The 21,622-nt window shown below is 39.0% G+C and overlaps 2 protein-coding genes across 8 annotated transcripts; both read left to right on the forward strand.

Moving 5' to 3' along the window:
• The first annotated feature begins 707 nt into the window (after nt 1-707).
• spo11 (SPO11 initiator of meiotic double stranded breaks) lies at nt 708-10,916 on the forward strand. 2 transcript variants are annotated; one of them, XM_080294949.1, is made up of 13 exons: nt 708-907; nt 3,333-3,446; nt 4,123-4,211; nt 4,549-4,615; nt 4,721-4,844; nt 5,180-5,266; nt 6,964-7,000; nt 7,094-7,203; nt 7,303-7,402; nt 7,773-7,810; nt 8,185-8,261; nt 8,661-8,772; nt 10,587-10,916. In XM_080294949.1, exons 1-13 carry the CDS (start codon nt 795-797, stop codon nt 10,704-10,706), a joined length of 1,188 nt encoding a protein of 395 aa, XP_080151075.1. In that variant the 5' UTR covers nt 708-794; the 3' UTR covers nt 10,707-10,916. The 2 variants fall into 2 exon arrangements, with proteins under 2 accessions (XP_080151075.1, XP_080151076.1); XM_080294950.1 differs by having other exon boundaries at nt 710-907; nt 4,736-4,844.
• Nucleotides 10,917-12,942: 2,026 nt separating this feature from the next.
• On the forward strand, nt 12,943-19,956 carry LOC145422954 (5-aminolevulinate synthase, non-specific, mitochondrial-like). Of its 6 annotated transcripts, none has more exons than XR_013904109.1 (7): nt 12,943-14,109; nt 16,560-16,651; nt 17,311-17,416; nt 17,849-18,017; nt 18,256-18,418; nt 18,511-18,759; nt 19,516-19,956. XR_013904109.1 is itself a non-coding variant. In XM_080294972.1 (7 exons), exons 4-7 carry the CDS (start codon nt 17,937-17,939, stop codon nt 19,522-19,524), a joined length of 396 nt encoding a protein of 131 aa, XP_080151098.1. In that variant the 5' UTR covers nt 12,951-14,109; nt 16,560-16,651; nt 17,311-17,416; nt 17,849-17,936; the 3' UTR covers nt 19,525-19,956. The 6 variants fall into 6 exon arrangements, 5 of the variants coding, with proteins under 5 accessions (XP_080151098.1, XP_080151094.1, XP_080151095.1 ...); XM_080294972.1 differs by having other exon boundaries at nt 12,951-14,109; nt 18,617-18,759; XM_080294968.1 differs by having other exon boundaries at nt 12,957-14,109; nt 18,575-18,759.
• The last annotated feature ends 1,666 nt before the right edge of the window (nt 19,957-21,622 follow it).

Consider the following 21,622-nt stretch of genomic DNA (forward strand, 5'->3'; position numbering starts at 1 on the left):
TGAGATATTCTATGTTTTCAGTTAATAGCTCTTTGGAAATCACCTTGTTCGTCCAAAAATGGTACTTTCTGTCTCTCAAACCGTGTTGTCTTTTGGATTTTCCCTAAATGTAACAGAAGAAATTGAAAAGTATTTACTTCACAATGTGTGAAGTATCTAAAGTGTCTAAAGATACAGTTTAAAATTGTCTCTTTGCCAAGATGTCTGTTAGGTGTCAGCACAACACTGTTCTACCTCTTGACATAAGTGAGTTTTTATGCTTGAATGATTCATAAGTCACTGTTAAGTGACCTAACAAAAAACAGGCCTTCAGAAAGCCTGGGGAACTATTGCTTAAGACCACTTTAAAAATAACTTTTTTTTAAAACAGTCTGAAGAATGTTAGTGTTGCCTGTTTATCAAAATCACATTAGTCTGAAGCAGCACCACTTTTATTTATTTATTTAACCTTTAGTATCGGTCATTAAAAACGGCGTGACAGTGTTAGGAGACACCTCTTTCTTTATTTTACTTTCAAAAATCATATTAATTTAAAACTTTTATTATTATTGATCACTTTATCATTACTATTTGTTACTACTTAAGCAATGTATCTATTTATTAGCTCGGTTTTGCTTGAATACCATGTAGAAATTCTTAGGGCAGAATAATTGTTGCAAATTAATTTATTCAAAACAAATACTACAGGTCTGAACTGCGTGATGGACACAAAAACGCGCGAGATTTCCGTAAAACATCCTTACGCGGGAATTTCTTGCAGGTAGATAAAATGACATCTAGTAACAGGTAACGTGATGGAATCCCGTGCGGCTCATTTTTGTTCTGAAATTGATAAGCTCCATGCAAAACTGTTGATCAACGTGGGAGTCACGACAGACTGGCAGCGTGCTGAAAAAGAAATCAACCAGTAAGTTCACACCGATCTACTCCAACCGGCTAATAGCCAGTTACGCTAGGTTAGCTTATTCTCTGTGTAGTGCAACAGTATTCACAGAGACTGTGGATGTTTTGAGGAGCCAAAGCGGTTTAATGTAACTGGTATTGCGGTTCTATTTAATATTTAAACTCATATTGCTGTGTATATATTCACAAAGAGCAGTTTATCTAGGGTTTACTCGACATTGTGTTTCGTAGTTGGCTAGCTATGTACTTTACCAATTCACCATAGCCTGTCATTATGCCCTGTTATTATCCCAGTGTAATCAGTCACATGTAAAAATGTCTGCCAATCATGGGTAGTGTTAGTTAATTTGATTTTATCATGTACTCTACTTGAAACACTTTACTGTAGAAACAATTATGTGTCCGGGAAGTATTTAAAAATGTGGTCGTTAGAAAAAGATTTTGCACAAAATATGTTGAACTAGCAAGATTAAAATCATACACTGAGTTGCCCTTTTATTAGGTGCACCTGTTCAACTGCTAATTAAAGAAAATGTGTAGTTGGCCAATGATATGGCAGCAACGTGGTGCACGGAGACATGGTCAAGCATCAGGATATGCAGAGAATATTATGTGACTTTAAATGTGGTGTAGTTGTTGGTGTCAGACAGGCTGGTCTGTAGGTCTGAGATATTTTCACACAATCATCTTTAGGGTTTAAAGAGAGTGGTGCTGAAAAAAGTAAATATCCAGTGAGCAGCAGTTCTGTGGGTAAATACCTTGTTAATGCCAGAAGTCAGAGCCTTTGAACTGCTTTGAACCAATGGGATAATTCAGTTAACTACTTGTTACTACCAAAGTGTGCAGAAGAGGAGCTCAGTATATGCAACATGTCACAACCTTGAAGCTGATGGGCAACAGCAGCAGAAGACCAGATTGGGCGCCACTCCTGTCAGCTAAGAAGAGGAAGCTGGGGCTACTGGCACACGCTCCTCTTGCCTTGTTTCAGTGGTTCAGACTGATGGTTGTGCAATAGTGTGGGAGAAAACTTGTTGGCACATTTTAGGGCTGTTAGTACCAACTGAGCAATGTTTAGTGTGTATTTTTGCTGACCATGTGCATCCCTTTATGACTACAGTGTCCCTATCTTGTAATGGCTGATTCGAGCAGGATAACACACCATCTCACAACATTCCAGTTATCTCACACTAGTTGCTTGAACAAGACAATAAGTTCTCTGTACTCGGATGGCCTCCAAAGTCTCCCATGGGATCACCTTTATCCTGTGATGAAACATTTCCATCTTGATAAGAGTCGTTTCTTACAGCCTGAAAATGACAGTGAATGATTTGATAATATGAAAATGATTTCAAACTTAACTATGGCCTTTGCAGTCACAAGAGCTCAACTTAATGGAAGAGCTAGAAATTTTAGACCAATCTGGCTTATTGTGATTTCCAGCACCATCATCATAATACCAAATGAGGGAATAACTTTACGATGATGGTTCAGTTATAGAATCAGTGCCAAAGCACTTAAAAGGACTTTAGAGGACTTTTAACACCAATAAGGTATTTAGTGATTTTAAAAAAGTATATATTTTTCCCCTTTCAGAAACTTAAAGCAAACGGATTTTCCTAGCAGTTGTCATGTCTAGTTAATAATAATAATAATAATAATAGTTCTTACTAAAATAATGATAGTGTGTTTTAAAATTAATCTTGTTTTATTGTCACAAAAATTCCTCAGCACAGCTGGTGGTGGTTTGTTTCTTTCCAAACAAGTTTTTGCCAATAGGGAGGCTGCTGAGTGCCCTCTGGTGAACAAAATATGTAACATCAACAGAAATAATATGGCTGAAGGGTGTTTCTCCTGTCTCTTCTTTCCTTTTTACATTTTTATTAGTTGGTCATTTAAAATTCCAAAATCAATATATTAGTAATTATATCGACCCCATTGATATATTGGGCTCTATAAGACAATTTAAGTTGCTTTATCCTCTAATTTGTTAGCCATTTATAAATACATTTCTTTTATCCATTTCACATTATAGGTAAAATTTTGTAATAATGATGAATTTAGAAAGTTGAATTTTTAGCCTCTAAAGATTTATTATTAAACACACAGTTGGTTGAAGTAACAATTAGAATAATCTGGTTAGAAATTACAGTGATTCAAAGCTGGGTGCCAAGGGTACTCACAATGAACAGCATTGCCAGATGGAATTATATCATTTGACAGCAGTGTGATGTAGCTTCTAATTTAGGTATTTATTTAAATCAGAAACAGTTTCTTTGATTTTCCTAAATTCTGCTGGTTGCATATTATTATAAAAGAGAATCACAGTCCTAGACTACAATTGGTCTTTGACATTAATTGTAGAATTGGTTGTCTGTTTGGAAAAAGTTTTCTTGTGATATTATAACTTCATTTAGTATTTCTATTTCCAGCCAGGAAATTTTAAACCGAATTGAAAGCATAATCCTGGAAATAGTCACCAGTCTGTCCAAAGCTGAGGCCCCTGTCCTGGCGCTGCCCAACAGATCCAGCTGGGCCAACATAAGGTATTTTGATTTAAACATGCTGTAGCATGGCAAGTTTCCCTCCACACATATAATTGCTCATTCGTTTTAAGCCACATGACCTTTGGGAGATAGCACAAGCCAAAAGGAATCGTGTGTAAAGCCACACAGGATTATTTCATTGTTATTTAATTTCCCTTAAAGAGATAAACGCAGACTTTTGCTCTGTTTGAATTTTTAGATGGGGGTTTTTCAAGCTGACCATGGGGTCAACCAGGTGGTGGAAATGAAAATCTTCTGCTTTGATTCAGAGAAAACCTAAAAGAACTTCCTGCTGCTAAAAAGATGACACACTGATAAGGAATTGAAAAGCACAGCATTTGTCAAGAGGCTTTAATGTGACTAGGATGGGGAGACCTTATGCTTAGAACAAAGAGGACTGTCTGATCTCAAATAGATCAAACCTTGCTACAGCTTAAATCACATTCTGGCTCAGCCATTTTAAATGGAACAGTGCTACAGGTAGCCCTCGGGGTGTGGGGAATTTTAGATAATTTGCAGGTGGGAGCTAATGTTTGAAAGCACTTACTGTAAACGGAGCACACAGTCTGTGCAGATGCTTTTTTTTTTTTTTTTTTTTTTTTTTTTAAATGGCTCTTTTGTTACTTTGTTTACATCATGAAATCATAAATCTTTTTTTGATTGCTTCCCACTGAAGCTTTGACAGTGCCATTGGGCTTCAGATGAGTTCAAGACAGTCTGTCACCACCATTAGGGCCGACTGCCCTTCATCTGTCACTAAATTTGGTGAGAAGATGAACTGTTATGTTTGTTTGTTTGTTTTTTTCATTTTATTTGTTATGCAACATCTGTTTTTGAAGTTCTTTAACACAGTTGTATGGTGCAGGATTTCATTTGTATTCGTTGTGAACATATGCATAAACTGCACAAATGTCAGTAAAAGTCAGAGGTAGTTTTAGGTGACAAATTGGCAGAGACGTAACATGTTGCCTTTTTGGGATCAGTTTTACGGCATGGATACAGAATGTGTTGTTTAAATCTCTGATATGTTGATGTAGTGTTTAAGGTTTAATTAGTTGTTTTTTTGTTTTTTTTTCCCCCAAATCTGTGTTTCTCTTCAAAGCCCAGATTCTCAAGATTCTCTCAGTCATCTACAGGCTTGTCCAGAGCAACTCATATGCTACAAAAAGGTTCTTTATAAATAATCCATACTTTACTAAAGCCAACATATAGATACCCTTGGTTTTCATAGGAATGCTTGAATTTCAGTTTATTTATTTTTTTTCACATAACAGTGTTTGTCTCCACAGAGACATCTATTACAACAACACAAAGCTCTTTGGTTCACAGAAAGCTGTTGATAGTATCGTAGATGACATCTCCTGCATGCTAAAGGTTCCTCGCAGATCACTACATGTGGTGAGTGTGCATGTCTGCGTTAGCAGGCGATGCGGTTCATATGATTGTGTGGTAGAAAATACAAACCCCTGATATTGAAAACTTGTAGAAAAATTCCTTTGGATATTAGTTCAGCTCCCACAGATGAAGTATGTTAGTTTAGGATGGTATTTTATTTTTGTTCTGCTTCTTGTCCCAGGAAACACCTGTGGAAAACAAACAGCTCTTTTGATCAAAGAGAAATAAAATTAAAGTTGAATTCAGGGCCCAGTGCTTGAAATAGCTCGTCCCTTGTATGTGTGTGATAATATGGGCTTGTGCTAAATTCTGTAACTTATCTGTAACTTTGTTGCTAGTTGGCCACATCCAAGGGATTGATCTCAGGTGACCTGTGTTATATGGAGGAGGACGGCACGAGGATTGACTGCCACTCCAGCTCAACTGTAAGCACCACTTTAATGCTTCTTCGCCTGATTTCGTGTTTGTTTTTGTCATGGGGCATGGTCTGTGGTGCCGTGCAGGGAGGGCGGACGCACCTGCACGGCATCCTTAATCACGCCCGCCTAGTTAAAAAGACGGGGACTCAGGGGTTGGTGGGTTGTGGTGTGACAAATATTGAATAAAATATTGAATAAAATGGCTCAAACCTACGATTTGAGCCATTCACACCACAGTTTTGTTTTTTGTTTTTAAATGACACTGCAACAAGAAACAGTACATCATTTATAGCTGGATTTTTGGTTTACTGTACTCCCCAAGAAAGTAACTGTAAGTCTGAGCTACGGAAGCCAGGCGTCCTTTTTTATTTATATAGGTTAATACCACCATACATGAAATTTCTCCAGGGGCCTTTAAAATATTGACATTATCTGACCATACACCAAATATAGTCAAAATACAGCTCAGGGAACAGAACCAGCCCTTAAAAGTGAAATCTAAATAACCCCTCAAATGTCAGTAAAAGGCAGCATTATGTTAATGAATCTGTACTAAATCTGAGCTGCTATTTAAGTCGATTCCAACAGAGGGCGTTCAGTTTATACTGTACGTGCAAACAGACTTTTACTGTTTTACTGATGGCTAAATGTCTGTCCTTCTCTGCTCTGTATTTAATTTTGTTTTTCTCCTCTCTGCTTAATAACTGATCTCAGCTGATTGCAGTGCACAGGAAAAATGTTTATTGATCTATCATTGTTTTAATTTCTATCCACCCATTGTGCACATAATTGAAGAAGCTGTATAATGTAGGCAATAATATAATTTTAAGAGTAATGTGATTACGGAATTTAGTACAGTAATGCTTTGCATTTGTGTGTCAAAGAAAAATGTAATTTAATCATAGTAGCCTTTTCCTTTTTTCTAAAATAGTCTGGCCCTCCGAGGATGAAATGTTGCCATAGATGCTTGATACGGCTAAAAGCCTTCATTAAACTAGGACTAAGATGAGGTTCTGGTTGCTCGATGGACAGGCATGAAATGGACTATGCTTAGTTCGACGTTACAGCTTTGGAAATGTGAGAAACATTTGGCTTATTTAGCAAAGCCATCCTAACGACCTCGTGCTCACTGGGTTAAAACTTTTTATTACAGTGATAGAATGTAAAGCCAGTAATTACAGGAAATTATCTCATTGAGTAATGACTCAAGCCTGCCACGTGCACCACAGACTGATAGTCAACACTTTGTTTGCCGCTATTCTGCTAGGGTTGTGAGCAGCTAGAGCCACTATGTCAATAATGTCACTGAATGAGAGATGGGCATCACAGAGGCACAGGCAACCATTGTCCCACAAAAAAACATTTCAGCTGATCTACTGAAGCCCAGTGTTGCACATCACTGTCTAGCATTTATTAGTATTAAAAGATTTAATCTAAAATAAATTCTAAATATAAATCCATAATATAGATAACCTGTATGTGATTCCCATCAGTAGATCCAAAGGGTTAATTTTCATTGTAGACAACATAACGACAACCGTTTTCTTCCAAGAAAAAGATGAACAGTAAATTCAGCTAGCAATACAAAGCACTTAGACTGCTTTGCAGGGGAAAAACTCAAACTTTTTTTTTTTTTAAATGCCATGTAGTAGTGCAATTTTTTTTATTTATTTTCTTTTTTATCTTTTTTTTTTTGCTTTCAGGCTGTCTCAGTTTCATCGAACATCAGTGGAATTAAAAGTATGCTTTGTAATCTATTTAAGAATCTACTTTCATGTTTTGTCCCATGATTGTAAGTCTATCATTGCAGCTGTCATCCTTGTCCTTTTTCAGATATTGTATCATCTGCAAAATTTGTCATGATCATCGAGAAGGATGCGACGTTCCAGAGACTTCTGGATGATGACTTCTGCACAAAGATCTCCCCTTGCATCATTATCACAGTATTTTTCTGTGTCTGCTTTTGATCTGAATGTTGTCTTCTTTCAGAAAGAGCAGTCTTAGTAATCTGTGTACTTAATCATTGTGTTTGTGTGAATCAGGGTAAAGGTGTGCCAGATGTGAACAGCAGGCTGATGGTGAAAAGGCTTTGGGATGAGCTGCACATCCCCATCTTTGCCCTCGTGGATGCTGATCCTCATGGTATAATTCATCTGCTTGAATACTTAAGCTGTCAGACATACTTTGCATTTTCCCACACATTTAACAGCATTTCAGATCCACACACAGACACACACACAGCTGGGTTGCATGTCTCGCTAAGCCAACAAAAGTTAGCACCTGTCCACTGTGTCATGGTGCCTAGTCTAGCTATTATTCCCGTTGGTGTGATGTCGTCCAGGGGGAGTTGGCTCGGTTTCCATCAGCCTCCATACCACTAAGTTTTTTGGCGCTGCGTGGCGAGACACATATGTAATGCTTTACTTTGTTCTAAGATCACATCACAGAGGATAATTGCTCTGGTATGCAAGTGATTGCAGCGTCTCTCTGTCCCTCCCTCTGATTTTCCCAGGCATTGAAATCATGTGCATCTACAAGTATGGATCAGTGGTGAGTCCTGTTATGCCGTTATTCCTGTACTCTGCATTATCCACTGTAGCCTGTTGAGTGTCTCTGTGTTAGCACGTTATAATCATGCACCTCTTTACATAAAAAGAATCAGTCATGCATGTTAGAAAATTAAACAGACACGCTATGCAGTGAAACTGTTATGCGATTGTGTGACAATCGCATCACTTTTGACCTTTGTGAGGCTTTTGTAGTCATTCTTGTTTCATTAACTTCATTGTAAACATGTGTTGGGGTTTGCTGTGGTATGAGAGTACAGCACTGATTAACAGTGTGTTTGTTTTCTGTATAAGCATGCTATGTGTATTTGATGTGTGTGTATGTGACTGGGTGTGTATGCGTCGGTTTATCCGCAGGCAATGTCGTTTGAGGCCCACAGTCTGACCGTCCCCAGCGTTATGTGGCTAGGCCTCCTCCCCTCTGACCTACAGAGGTTTGGACTGAGCATTCGCTACTTCCTACTTCCTCCTCCTGCCTCTAATTGGGATTATATTCTGGGGAAGTTTAGATTGTTTGTTTTGGTTTCTGTTGCTGTTGCCATCACTTTTTTTTCCCCCCTTCATGGAGCTCTTTGCAAAAACATATTGAGTTTTAAGTATACACCCCCTTGAACAAATTTGGGCCGAAAGAAAATTTCTGACATACATTAAATTGTAGTCTATTCGGTTTTTCTTTCTTTTTGTTTTCTTCTTTTTTTACTTGGCTGAACCTACACATAACCTCCTTTCTGGGAGTCTGTTTAAAAAAAGGGAACGAAACATTCTTCAGGGATAACATCCATGAACTGAAGTCTCTTATATATATGTTTTTAAATCTAAATTTTATTTTTTAGGTTGCGGGTTCCCAAGGACGCTCTGATCCCACTTACCAAGAGAGATGAAAGCAAACTCTGCAGCCTCCTTGAAAGGCCGTATTTAACCAGCCAACCAGAGTGGCAGAAAGAGGTGAGTGAAAGAGGACGCCAAAGAGGAAAGTGCTGCAGTTTATGTAGGAGGATAGATGAAACTGTTTGTAGAAATTTGTGGGATGGGAAGGAAAGGTATCTGAAAGGTACTGAGCTTTGAAGGATTTTTCTATCTAGATATGGTCCTGTGTGACATCAATACATTTTATTCTCTTTAAGAAACCAGTTTTTTCTAGGGGGGGGGTTTCTTGCCTGTCAAGAGCCAAATATACAAAAGCTTCCAAAGCTCATGGTACTACTAAAAGAATTAATGACATTAAATAAAAAAATATTACAAAGTCTCATTTTTAGACTGGAGGAATCTGGAGGAATGAGAGGTCTAATTTGTGGGAGAAGCAAGCTGAAGCAGTCCAAAGTCTGAAACATTTCCTCTCCCAATTAGAACAACATTTCGGTGCAGTTAGTTACAGTCTCTGGGTTTAGTTTGCTTATTGTTTATTTGAAAGAATGTAACATGAACCATGCCACACACCACAGCATTTATAGTTATAGTTAAGTTAATTTGCAATCCCCGTCCCTAAAACGCTCTTTAAAACACAGAATACTGAGCAACACATGCATGAGAGTTAAACTAAAAAGTAATCAATTTTAGAACAATAAAGCACTGTAAGACAAGAAGCAGACAATTCTTCGTGACTGCAGGACTGATATACTTTTAAATAACTGCTTCAGTTTTAGGGTTCCTGTTTGAGTTCTGCAGCTAAGGAATTCCACATGTTGATTAGCTGAATGGAGAAAAAAAAAAAAAGCTGTTTATCCAAATGAGCATTTACGTAATGGCACCTTACAATTCCCACAAGATCCTCTACGTGTTACTGAGCCCAAACATTTAAGGGAAACCACAAGGTCACTGAGCACGTGGGCAGCCTGATTATTTTATCAGACAACAAAATGAGCAACAAAAAAAAAATACAAAAACATAACAAATAAGAAGCAGTTGAGCACAATACAGGTTTGTTATCGCTGTGTGTCTTGCGAGACTGTGGAGCTGCACTCTTTGTGGCGGTACTGCAACTGGACAGGCAGATACGGGAGTGGCGGTCTTTCTCACTGTGAACCCAAGTGTAGTCTGACGCTGGTCTCTGCAACTGTTGAGATCTTTCTCCTGAAATTCTTTGCACACATTTGGATCCCTTTATGAGCTGAAGTTTCTATAAGCTGATTGTTGTGATACTACAACTTTCCAAGTGTTCAGATCAGTGCCCATGGCCTTAGGATCCTACAGCATCCAACTTACACACACACACGGTGTGTGTGTGTGTGTGTGTGTGTGTGTGTGTGTGTAAAAAATACACTAGCAAATTTAAGTGGAACTCAACCTTGGAAAGCCAACTTACCAAAGATTAACTTTGACAGGGCAAAGCGGAATTTGGTGAGCAAGAATCCGGATCTGGTCAAACAAAATTGTCCCACTTTGACCACAAAACTCAAAGCTTTGCCTCTTGTCTCCCTCAGTACATTCATCCAACCCTGTGAGATGTTTTTTGGCAGTTCTGTTGTAGCAATAAGAAAAAAGTTGATTGGATGAATGAATATAACTTGTTAATTTAAAAAATAAATAAATAAAAAGGTCAGGCCTTGAATTTTCTCCATAAGCACAGAGCAAACCTGTCGCACTGAACATTTTGATATTGTGCCGCACAGTAGAGGAATGTTTGTGAGAGGACTGTTAGCTTCCTGGAAGTTTGTAACAGCTATTTTCCATTGCTGAGTGTCTGTTATGCATCTATGATTTGTCTGTTTGCACAGCTTCCTGTCTGATCCCACTAAAACTGTGTGTTGCTGTTTTTGTAGATGAAACTGATGCAGCAAAGTAAAGTAAAGGCTGAAATACAGTCTTTGACAGCTATAGCTCCTGACTTCCTCACACAAATCTACCTGCCCAACAAGCTGCGCTATGGAGGCTGGATATGAGCTCAATGCTGCCACTTAGTGGATGAGTAAGTGAACTGCTGAAGTTGCTTTGAAGCCTGAAGAGTGGTATTAGATGTAAATTGTCAGACAAATGAAAGTATTAACTTCAGTTTGTTAGTTTGTAGTGTTTGGATAGTTATTCACCTTTCTTTGTGTATATTGGATGCAGTTGTTTGAGAAGTGTAATTAAAACCTCCATGATCCCACTGATGAGTGTTTCCACTTTGTCTTCATTAGCATTGCTGATATTCCCAAGATGTTTGTGTGTACTTCCAAAGTGAAACCACACTGTGGTACAGTAGATTCCCCCCCCCCCCCCCCCCCCCCCCCCCCCCCCCTCTCCAGCAAGGCTTTGCGGACGTCATAGCCACTGACGTCTTAGGCTTCTGATGCAAAAACCACAAGTGTGCTCAAAACAATTTGGTGGTTTGTAATTGCAGCACAGTATCTGAGGATGTTCATTCATAAAGGCACAGCAAATCATGCTGCTGCCCTATAATCTGCTTTCCAGCTGTTGTAGATGGTGTGCATTAAAATTCAAATCCACTCATGTCATGAGCTTCACCAGAGAAAGAAGATGTAAATAAACTTGCAGTTCTCTGCTTGACTTTGGTCAATCAGTTTCACAGACACACTACTTTTCTTTTCTTCTTTTTTTTTTTTTTTGTGAAGGATATGATTTCTTGCTGAGAAGTAGTAACTGGTAGTTAGCTCTGTAAGTGGTCAATAACATTGTTATTTTTGTAACTTTCCCTCTACACCAATACAGTGACTTTTAACCATCAAGATGTGATTAAAGTGCAGACTTTAATTCATGATGTTCAAAAACAGCAATGCATTAGCTGTTTATGGATTACAGCCATCTTTTATACATAGTCCCCTGTTTTCAGGGTAATTAGAAAATTAACTGGTGAGCAGTTTCACAGCCAGGCAAGGCCTGTTTGTTTTCATTATCCACTGGCAAATTTATCAGATAAAAGGTCTGGATATTTTTTTTCCAAGGGTTGAACTCTCATTTGGTAGCTGTTCACTAGAACTTAGATTCAAAGACATGTTGATCTATGTGAATCATGAAACTGAAAAAGCACAAAGTTAAATACAAGTAAAATGCAGGGCGGACCAATCTGATGCATTAAAAATGAATGGACTGACGAACTCCACAACAACAAAAAAAGTGCCACAGAAAAAAACTAAAGTGGATGACCCTGAATCATTTGCTTGGTTAAGAAAAACAACGTCACAGCATTTTGCCAAGTGACGCTAATGAGGATGTAGCCGAGCCATTGTTGATGTCTACGAGAGAGACCTTCATGAATGTAAATAAAAATGGTTTACAACAAGGTGCAAACTCATGGCTCCACTCAAAAACAAGGCCAGAATAGATTTTACCAGGAAAAAAAGACACTAAAAGAAACTGCAGTTTGGGGAAAAAAAGTGAATAGATGAAACCAACTACGAATGATTAGAAGAGATCTGAAGCATACCATATCATACGTTTGCTGTGGTGGACAGTTTTATGGCATGGCTGGTGATAGAATTGGGCCTACACTGTTTATTGATGATGTGACCGCTGATAGGAGCGGCATGAATTCTCAATTGTTCACGGCTTTACTCTGTTCAGATTCAGTCGAATGCTGCAAAGCTGATCACACTGACCCTGTGAGCAGTGCAAACAGATAATGATCCGAAGCATACTACAAAAGAAACCCAAAAGCTACCAAAGAAGTGTGATGTTTTTAAATGACCAAGTCAGTCACTTCATCTCAACCTAACAAAGGATGCATTTCAGTTATTGAAGACACAAAGTGAACACAGCAAGACTGCGAAACAAGCAGCAGTAAAGACCTGGCAGAGTATCTCGTATAGAGAAACACCATTTGGTGAGGTCTGTGTCTAACAGTAACTTTGTGTACATTTAGATTGATACATAGAAGTGTGTCATATTTGCATAAACTCAAAATTATTAGGGTTATGACAAAATAAAATAAAATATAAAAAAAGAAAAATGTGAGAATTCAAGGACGACATTAATTCAAGGCACACAAAAAGTATTCATACCCAAAATCTAGTAAAAGTGCGTTTGGTTTAACAGACGTAAATTGAAGCCAAAGGCAATAGCCCCACCTGCTGGCACTACGAATCACTACACCCTTATGAGACGCGAGTTCGTCGCCGCCATATTGCAGCGGTGTTTCTGAGCAAATTCAAACTGGATGACCAGAGACGGTAACATTTATCATGTAGGTACTTATCTTACAATATTTAACCGTCTGTGTTTTAATTTCGACAATTAGAAATAATATTTCTAGCCTGCACAGTGTTGCAGGTTTCATGAAGTGGCAAACATTATTTTCCGTTATGCTAATACATACTGTACAAAATCTGGAGTATTTGTTTATATTTACATGCGCAGCTGCTGATGTAATTCTGCTGACGTATGTGTGTGATTTTTACAACTGCTGATCTACGTTCAGTGCAAGCAACGAGGCGATTTTGCTTGAAATGTGGAACCGCGAGACTTCCTAAAGTTTTATGTGGTTTTTGGTGTTCGTTACAGTCATGTGTGTATGTATTCAGCTCTCTATTTCCACAAATTTAAACAAAATATTATACTAGTTTACTAAAACAAGTATAGTCTTATGTTAGACCAATAGAAAAAAAAAAGCAATTAACAAAAAATAAAGATACGTACATATTTTGTAATGAACATATTTTTAATTTGACAAAGTATCATTCATAGTGCCTACAAAGTGTTCTGTTAAACGAACCAAACAGATGAAAATATTATGAGTGCTTTAATAACACATGGAATCCTGTCTTTGCATTCCCAGGCCATCTAGAGACAAGACTTTCCAGCACCAATATGGCTGCGTCTATGTGCTGTCGTTAAGAAATGTAAATAGCAAAATATCTGAAACTCTTCTGAATATATTACACTGTTGCCTTATTTTTTCGTAATTATTTTCCACGTTTTTTGTGGTGTGCTATTATTCGTTCTTTAAAAAAAACGTCAGCAAACGTAACGTCCTCTGATTGGGCTGCAGGACTAGCTTCCACTTGTTGAGTGACTGTTAGAGGGCATGCTTTTGCCACACACACACTGTAGCTACCTAACCTGTAATGTCAGTGGTTGGATTTTGGTAGAACACCATTTTAATTCAACAGGATAAACCAGATTTTTGTAAGATCAAAGTAACTGAAAGGTGGGATAACGGGAGTTTTTATCAGTAGCTACTTTCAGTTTTAGTCAACTTTAAAATTTGCCTAAAGCCTAGAGCCTTTTATGGCTCTTACAATATGAAAGACCCTGTTTTGTGGGAAACTCCGGCTGTTGCAGATATGTATCTGCATTCATCTGAACAATATATCGTTATATTGTCCCGATAACGATATAACCCTGAAGGTAAGCGCGTCATGGACTAAAGTAAAACAGTATGTTGGATGTGCCACGCAATGCTCAATTACATGTGTGGGAACTAGTGTGTTAGCGCAGTTAGCTCGTTAGCGCAGTTAGCTCGTTAACGTGTTGGCCGTCTAGCCCCACGCACGGCGCGATCAGGGGTAGCTCGTTAACGGAGATTTGCCGTGTTGTGGCCTTAAGGTCATTTCAACGATATTAACGCTGACAGCACTAGTGGGAACACAACGAATATGACTGCACATTTATGCCGACATCATCCTAGTGCAAAGACAAGTGGAAGTAGACAAATACAACAAACATGCATGCTACAAACTTTACCCGAGTCATTTAGACAGCCGTTAGCACATGATTCTCCTTATGGGGACCTAATATGTTTAATATTGTGGCGAGCTCAGACAAGGAGGAGACGGAGGTGTCGTTTGGGCTTGCTTCCCGTGAGCTAGCCAGGGAGCACAGCCGTTTATTGACATCTGCAGAAGAACACTGCCGCTAGCTAACTGCTCAGCGCGGCAACCGCACAGCAACAACACACAGTGCGCCCTCTGACCCCGGAAGGACACACCTTGCAGCGAGAGGGCGTCACCCATCACTATGGCAACATAAACAAAACATAACTGTACAAACAGAACCCCGAACAGCCCTGACCCTCTACATAGCCCCCACCTAAGGGGTCAGTCGTCCCCGACAACCCCATTACCCCACACAAAGTCCTGCAAATGTCCAGGTGCCTTCTTTTGGCGCACCGGCCGGTCACGACCGGCGGGGGAAAAGTCACTCGGGTCAGAACATGGGGTGCCACCATCATCCCACTTCTGACACCAATGTGGCGAGCTCAGACAAGGAGGAGACGGAGGTGTCATTTGGTCTTGCTTCCCGTGAGCTAGCCAGGGAGCACAGCCGTTTATTGACATCTGCAGAAGAACACTGCCGCTAGCTAACTGCTCAGCGCGGCAACCGCACAGCAACAACACACAGGGCGCCCCCTGACCCCGGAAGGACAAACCGTCGCAGCGAGAGGGCGTCACCTGTCACTATGGCAACATAAACAAAACATAACTGTACAAACAGAACCCCGAACAGCCCTGACCCGCTACAATATGCTGCTGAGAATATAGCCCAGAAGAAGCGTATAGTATAGCTTTTATTTTGGAAAGAGCCATTTCTCTGTAATAAACTCTCTTTTCCAAAGATGAGTGATTCCTCAATCAGATACAGGGCTCGCAAAATCGCTAGCCCGACGTCCCGGGGCTAGCGATTTTTCCAGTCGGGCTACCAAAATCTATCTCTGCCCTGCCCGTCGGGCTAGTGTAGGAATCAAAATATATGTCAATGCTTTTGCATTCTTTCAGAAATGTAGCTGGGTAATTATGTCATTGGCATCGATGAGCCACTGTCAATATGTGACATATTGAAATCGCGTTTGAATTTGCGCTTGTTTTTTGCTTTCACTTTGCAATCGCGCGAACTGTGTATAGAGAGCGACAGCACTGATTGGTGAGTGATGATAATTTGCGCACCAATTCCTCTGACATGGTCTTATCAATCGTTAGCTTACTGTGCAAACATGACAAGTGAAATCTCCCGCAGCAAGCTTAAACATGTGAGAGGTTGATCGCGCAGAGAATCGCTGACCATTATGTGTGCGTGTGTAAAATCAGCAGGATATATATTTTAGTTCTGCTGAGCCAAATAAGACAGGTCAGGGTGAAGAAGTGACAGCCAAAGAAAAGCTTACCACAAAACGTTATGACAAATCAGACTGAAAGGCAAAAAGAAAGTGCAGCTTTATGGTTTCATGGACAAAAGAATTTCTGTGGCTGCAATATGACGAGCTATATAACCAGGGGTGCACACAAGTGGTCCGCAGGTGCGCATTCGCTGTCAAAATAAAAAACGCGCACAAGATAAGAAGTTGCAACGAGTGTTTGCGTACATAAGATTTTCAGGAGGAGGACAGACATTTGTTTAGAACTCTTAAAGATGTCGAAGAAGCAAGCTCCTTTAAGCAATTACTGTGATGTTCCTCCACCTCCAAAGAAATGTCAGGAGTGCGAACCACAAAAGAAGCACGTATTCTCGAAAAGGTAGTTGCAGGAGGTGAGCTGGCTTCAAACAAATGATGAACGCACAGAGATGTGGTGCGGAATGTGCCATGAAAATTTAATAAATGACAAATTAAAAAGGCATGAACATTTTTTTTTTTGTATCGAAAAAATATCGAACTGTGACACCAAAGTATCGAACCGAACCGTGAATTTTGTGTATCATTGCACCCCTAAAAAACACATATATATATATATATATATATATATATATATATATATATATATATATATATATATATATATATATATATATATATATATATATATTGGTTACCCTCCTGCCTCTCCCCAAGGGTTTTAATATTTCTTTTTCACCTCTTCTTTTAGACTCCCTCATATGGATGCAGTAATCCGCTGATAGCCCTTTCTTAAATTTTGGGCCCAATGTTTTCTTCTACTTGTGTGGGAGGTCATCACTGGTGAGTTATGCACTAAAGTGCCCAGTGATGACTGACATGGCCTCCAGTCCTCTGTCCAGAGCCTTGCCCTCTTCAGCTTTGTGTGTGTTCAGTGATCTGATTGTAATAAAAAATTTTGACTCCAGATCCGAAATGTAAATTGAAGTTGCCCACAGGACACTTTACTCCCCCAGCTGTTCAGGCTGTGGGCTCTAAATACCCTTTTCTGACTGCAGAGATGGTGCAGAAAAACAATAGGTGAAAGGTCATTGTTTTGAGTATGCACAGTTTAGTGACAGTTCATGTGCATACCCGAGGAATGTCATGCATTTGAAGACTGCTGAATGGGCCATACTTGAATAATAAAAACGAACATGAAGTTATCAGTTGTGGATCTTATCAGGGCACACAAGGCCAATGCAGTGGAGCCAGAAAAACCCTTATCTTCCAGTGTCACACCTGACACTACCTGGATGTAAGCTGATTCTTCTATTGCACAATTATTTTCAAAGGGAATAAAACTGATCTGAAGTTTAAAACCCTTCTTCCACAATTTGTTTTCGGCTGTTGCATTCCAGTATGACAAGTTTTTTAAAAAGAAGATATAAAGCAAAAAAAACCAGACCACACATATAGAGTTTTTAAGAAGATGAACTGATCTCCGTCCTCGTTTCCTATAGCAGAAAACTACTCAAAGTTTTTTCACACAAAGAGAGATGTTCCTGTGTGGTGCAGCAACAACTACCTAGGCATGAGCCATCACCCCAAAATCATCAAGGCTATCATGTGAGTATTCACGCTGATCATCTGTAGCTCTTGTTAATTTTGTTTAGACCAAATATGATGGAGAAAAATAATTCAGGGTTCAGGACAGTAAACTCTCTCTGCTTCTGTTCTGAAGATATGCTGTACAAAAGCATGGTGCTAGTGCAGGAGGAGCACCAAACATTTCAATAACAAGCAACTTCCATGTGGATCTTCATTATGTACTACCTGACCTCCCTTGGAAGGATGTAGCAGAGCTGTTCACTCTCTGCTTTGTAGCCAATGACTCTACATAGTTTACCCTGTCAAAGATGCTACCAGCTACTTCAATTTTGGCTTAAACTAATGTAATAAGTGACCTAAAGTTGAATGTCTTTGAATGGTTACACGTTTTCTTATTTTGATTGAAATGTATTGGAGAGATTTTTTTCTTTCTTTTGTTTATTCTGCAAGGTTGTGAAATTTACTCGAAAGCCGGAAACCATGCGTCAGTGATTCAGGGTTTAAGAAACAGCTGGGCTAAAAAGTTTATATCGTCACAATGACGCCAACCGCCTACAAGAGCTACTTGAGAAATCGGACTCCTCCACTTCAAAAATCGTTGCCATCCGTTCAATGGATGGTAAGTACGTGGTCCTCCTTTTAGTGTGAATGTCTTTAATTGGGCTTTTAAAATGTTCAGCTATTCTTTTTAATTAGAATGTACAGGATTTCTAGAAGTTTCTATTGCTCTCTGTGTAAGTGGATTCAGTGAAATCACACATCTAATACACGTCAGGGTCAGCAATGAATAAATAAATGCAAACTGTTGATTTGTATGAATAAAAATATTTTAATTTTCAATGCCGTGCTCTCTGCAGGAGCGGTGTGCCTACTTGAAGGGATGTGCAACGTTGCTCACAAGTTTGGTGCTATTACATTTGTGGATGAATTGCATGCTAGAGGATTATAAGGCCCCAGAGGAGGAGGGATTGAAGACAGATAAAGTCATGAAAAAAATGGATATCATCTCTGGTACACTTTGTAAGTGGACACTTCATCAGTGAGAGCAAACATTTTCTGACAACTGCTGCATAGGTTTTATAGAGGATTTAATATCCAGCTATGGCAATCAGCTGTTTAGGTGGCTATATTGCCAGCACCAGCCCCTGGTGGACACAGTGCCCTGTTGTGCTGCAGGTTTCTTCTCTACCAAGTCTCTGCCCCTCATGCTGTTGGCAGGGGAATACATTAAGATCCTGAAAAGTGAAGAAGGCCAGATGCTCAGAAGGAAACATCAGACGACTGTCAAGCTGCTTCGACAGATGCTGATGGATTCTGGCTTTCCTGTGGTTCACTGTCCAAACCACATTATTCTTGTCCAAGTAAGAAAATTCATGCACATTATGCTGTTGGAATCTTTAGCTGACAGGACAGTTGGTTCTGAAACAGGCATTTGATGCCTGGATAATGTTTTTTTACCGTATACTCACTAAACACTTAGGCCCACTTTGCTAGTAACAAGTTGGACTCGCTTTTGATTTTTTTTTTATACTTATATGATTATATTTCATATTTGCATTTACAAGTAGTTCAAAAGGTGTACCTAATAAACGGGCCATGAGAGATTCTGTAAATCTCTCTTATAGAATGAGTTCCATCTTACACTCAAAATTCAATTTGAGACTAAGACTGTGGGAAATGCAGAGAAGAACACTGTGGTTTGTGACACTATGATGTCTTGTGACAACATCAACGTTCAGGCGATTGACTACCCCGCCGTGGGTAAAGGAGAGGAGCTGCTGCGCATTGCCAGACCACACTCCCCAGATGATGGACTACTTTTTTAGTGTCAGTTTAACAATTCAGTTGCCAATCCTGTTTTTGTTGAGTTCTCCTCACCATATTGAAGTGTAAAATGCAGAAAAGTTGACTTTTATGCTCAATAATATGCCTGGCCATTAAGTAACAAAGATGATGAAAGGCATTACTTTATAGCTTCATCAGATAGTGAACCAGCTAATGGTTTAAAAAACTCGCTTATGATAGGATTATTTGGTCAGTATTTAAGCCGTTAAGGTTATCCAACATCTGTAATTCTCAGTCGTCAGTGCATCTGTTGTGTTGCTTTGTCTTCACAGATCGGCTGATGAAACATGAAAGGAAGTGGGTTTGGACCTGAGGTCGCCCGCCTTAGCAGAGTGCAACTTCTGCCAGCAACTTGTTCACTTTGAAAGATGAGTGTGAGAGAGAAGTCTTACTGCAAAGGCCTCAGTCCCATGATATCAGCAGTTGCCTGACATCACCAAAAGCACTGAATTCTCATGATATTAAAGCTGTATTGGGTTTTTATTTTATTTTAAATAAACATGCGGTCTGTGTGTGGTTAAAGCATGAATGAACTCTTTTACATTTTTTAAAAACTACAGCTTTTACATGAATTAGCTGTTACATGTATGTGCAAAATGTCCTTTTTTTTGTTTCAGAGGTACTGAACTTAAACTTTAAAAATACTGAACATAGTTTCCATCAGAGGTTTTTATGTTCACATATATTTAAATAAATGATCCGTGTTCCTAGTCTACTGGATTTCTTTGATTTTCTAATATTTTTAATTGTATTTCTTTTTTAATAATATATTTGAGTATTCTGGGAAAAGGATGACAGCAGTGGACAAATATGTGGACAGATGTTCTTGCGTTCTTCTCAGATTAATCTTTTCAGCTGCTGTTTGTTGGAAGAGTTTTGTTACTCTACCTTTCACTTCAGTCTTGAACTGTGAATCCAATTATGACCAGGCCATAGTTTTCAAATCTTCTGTCATTCTTGGAGTGTAGAAACCTTTACCCCTACTTCCATCTACTGTTTTCACTCATACATACATTGTGCACATCAGATTCAGCTGTATGCAGGCAGTGTAGTCCATGGCCATGTCAATCTCATGTCATCCTAACAAATTTGTTTTCATTTTATCTGGGCAATGATTTGCTGCCGATATTTCTCAAGCTTCAAATCTTTTTCTTTGGTTACGTTTAATCTTATAATTTTGTGCCATTTAAAAATCATTGTTTTTCTTGGACATTGTATTCAAAGGACTACTTCATACTGTGTTCTTCAGACATTCAGCCTCTTGTGCTAAACAAAAAGCATACGTCTGCTTTCAGTGCAAGGTATGCACAATTTCCAACACAAATTGTGCATGGTGTGACTTTTTTTAATCCAAGGTGGCCACTATGCTTTCTAACACATCTTCTTTTACTGTGGCTGACCTTCTGTTTCAGCTTAAATTCAGTAGCCTACTAATGGTCTTCTGTATTGTTCCATATTTCCAAAGGCTCACATGTTCATTTTTCATTTATTCCAGTAAGTAAGGTTGCTGTGTGCTGGTGCTGGGTTTGTTACATATATCAACCCCATGGTATGAAATATCCTGAACTCTGATACACAGTTATCCAGCAGCCCAAAATGATCTCCGATCAGATCCTGTTTTATGTCTTCGTGGGCTCATCCAGTTTTATTTTCATACATTTATATGACAGTTAGGGTATCTGTGGTGCATATGTGCTGTACTGATATATGAGGAATTTTATTACATGCTTTACTCCTGACAGAGATATATCTGTTGCAACTAAGGCATGCTAAAGGGTGATTGCAATTCCGTTTTACAGATTAGGAAATAAAATAAATAACATAAGCAAAAAAATGTTTACTGTTAAAATATTCTTCTGTTTTCATTTTTAATGCGAAACATATGAAACAACAGATACAGATGTTCAATTTAGTAGTCTTCTGCATGCAAAATGATCTTAAGGGCAGATTTGTGGTCATCTGGTTTTTCATTCATGAAATGCCCTTTGTGACATTCATGGCTTCACCACATGGAGGCACACTGGGCCTTCTCTTTGCAGCTGTGAGGCAGTGACATCAGACACCACCTCCCTTTGCAGATGACTCATAACTGGTGCAGCAGCTTTTGTAATGAACCACTAGAGGGTATCAGCAGAAAACAGGATATTGTGTTTCCCATCTAGATAACACGTGAGATCACATTGGTTGTATTAAAATCCGACAAACACACTTCCACACAGCTCACAGCATGGCACAACTGTAAAATCAGAGATTTTAGATACTAATTTCAATTAAATGAACTACTGACTTAATCTGCTATAACTGTAACAGCAGTATTATCAGTATTTTTTTCTTACATGATAGTGGTGCTCTATGCTGTAGGCCGTGATCACCATGATT

This window comes from Astatotilapia calliptera, chromosome 20, assembly GCF_964374335.1.
Source record: "Astatotilapia calliptera chromosome 20, fAstCal68.1, whole genome shotgun sequence".
Lineage (NCBI taxonomy): Eukaryota > Metazoa > Chordata > Actinopteri > Cichliformes > Cichlidae > Astatotilapia > Astatotilapia calliptera.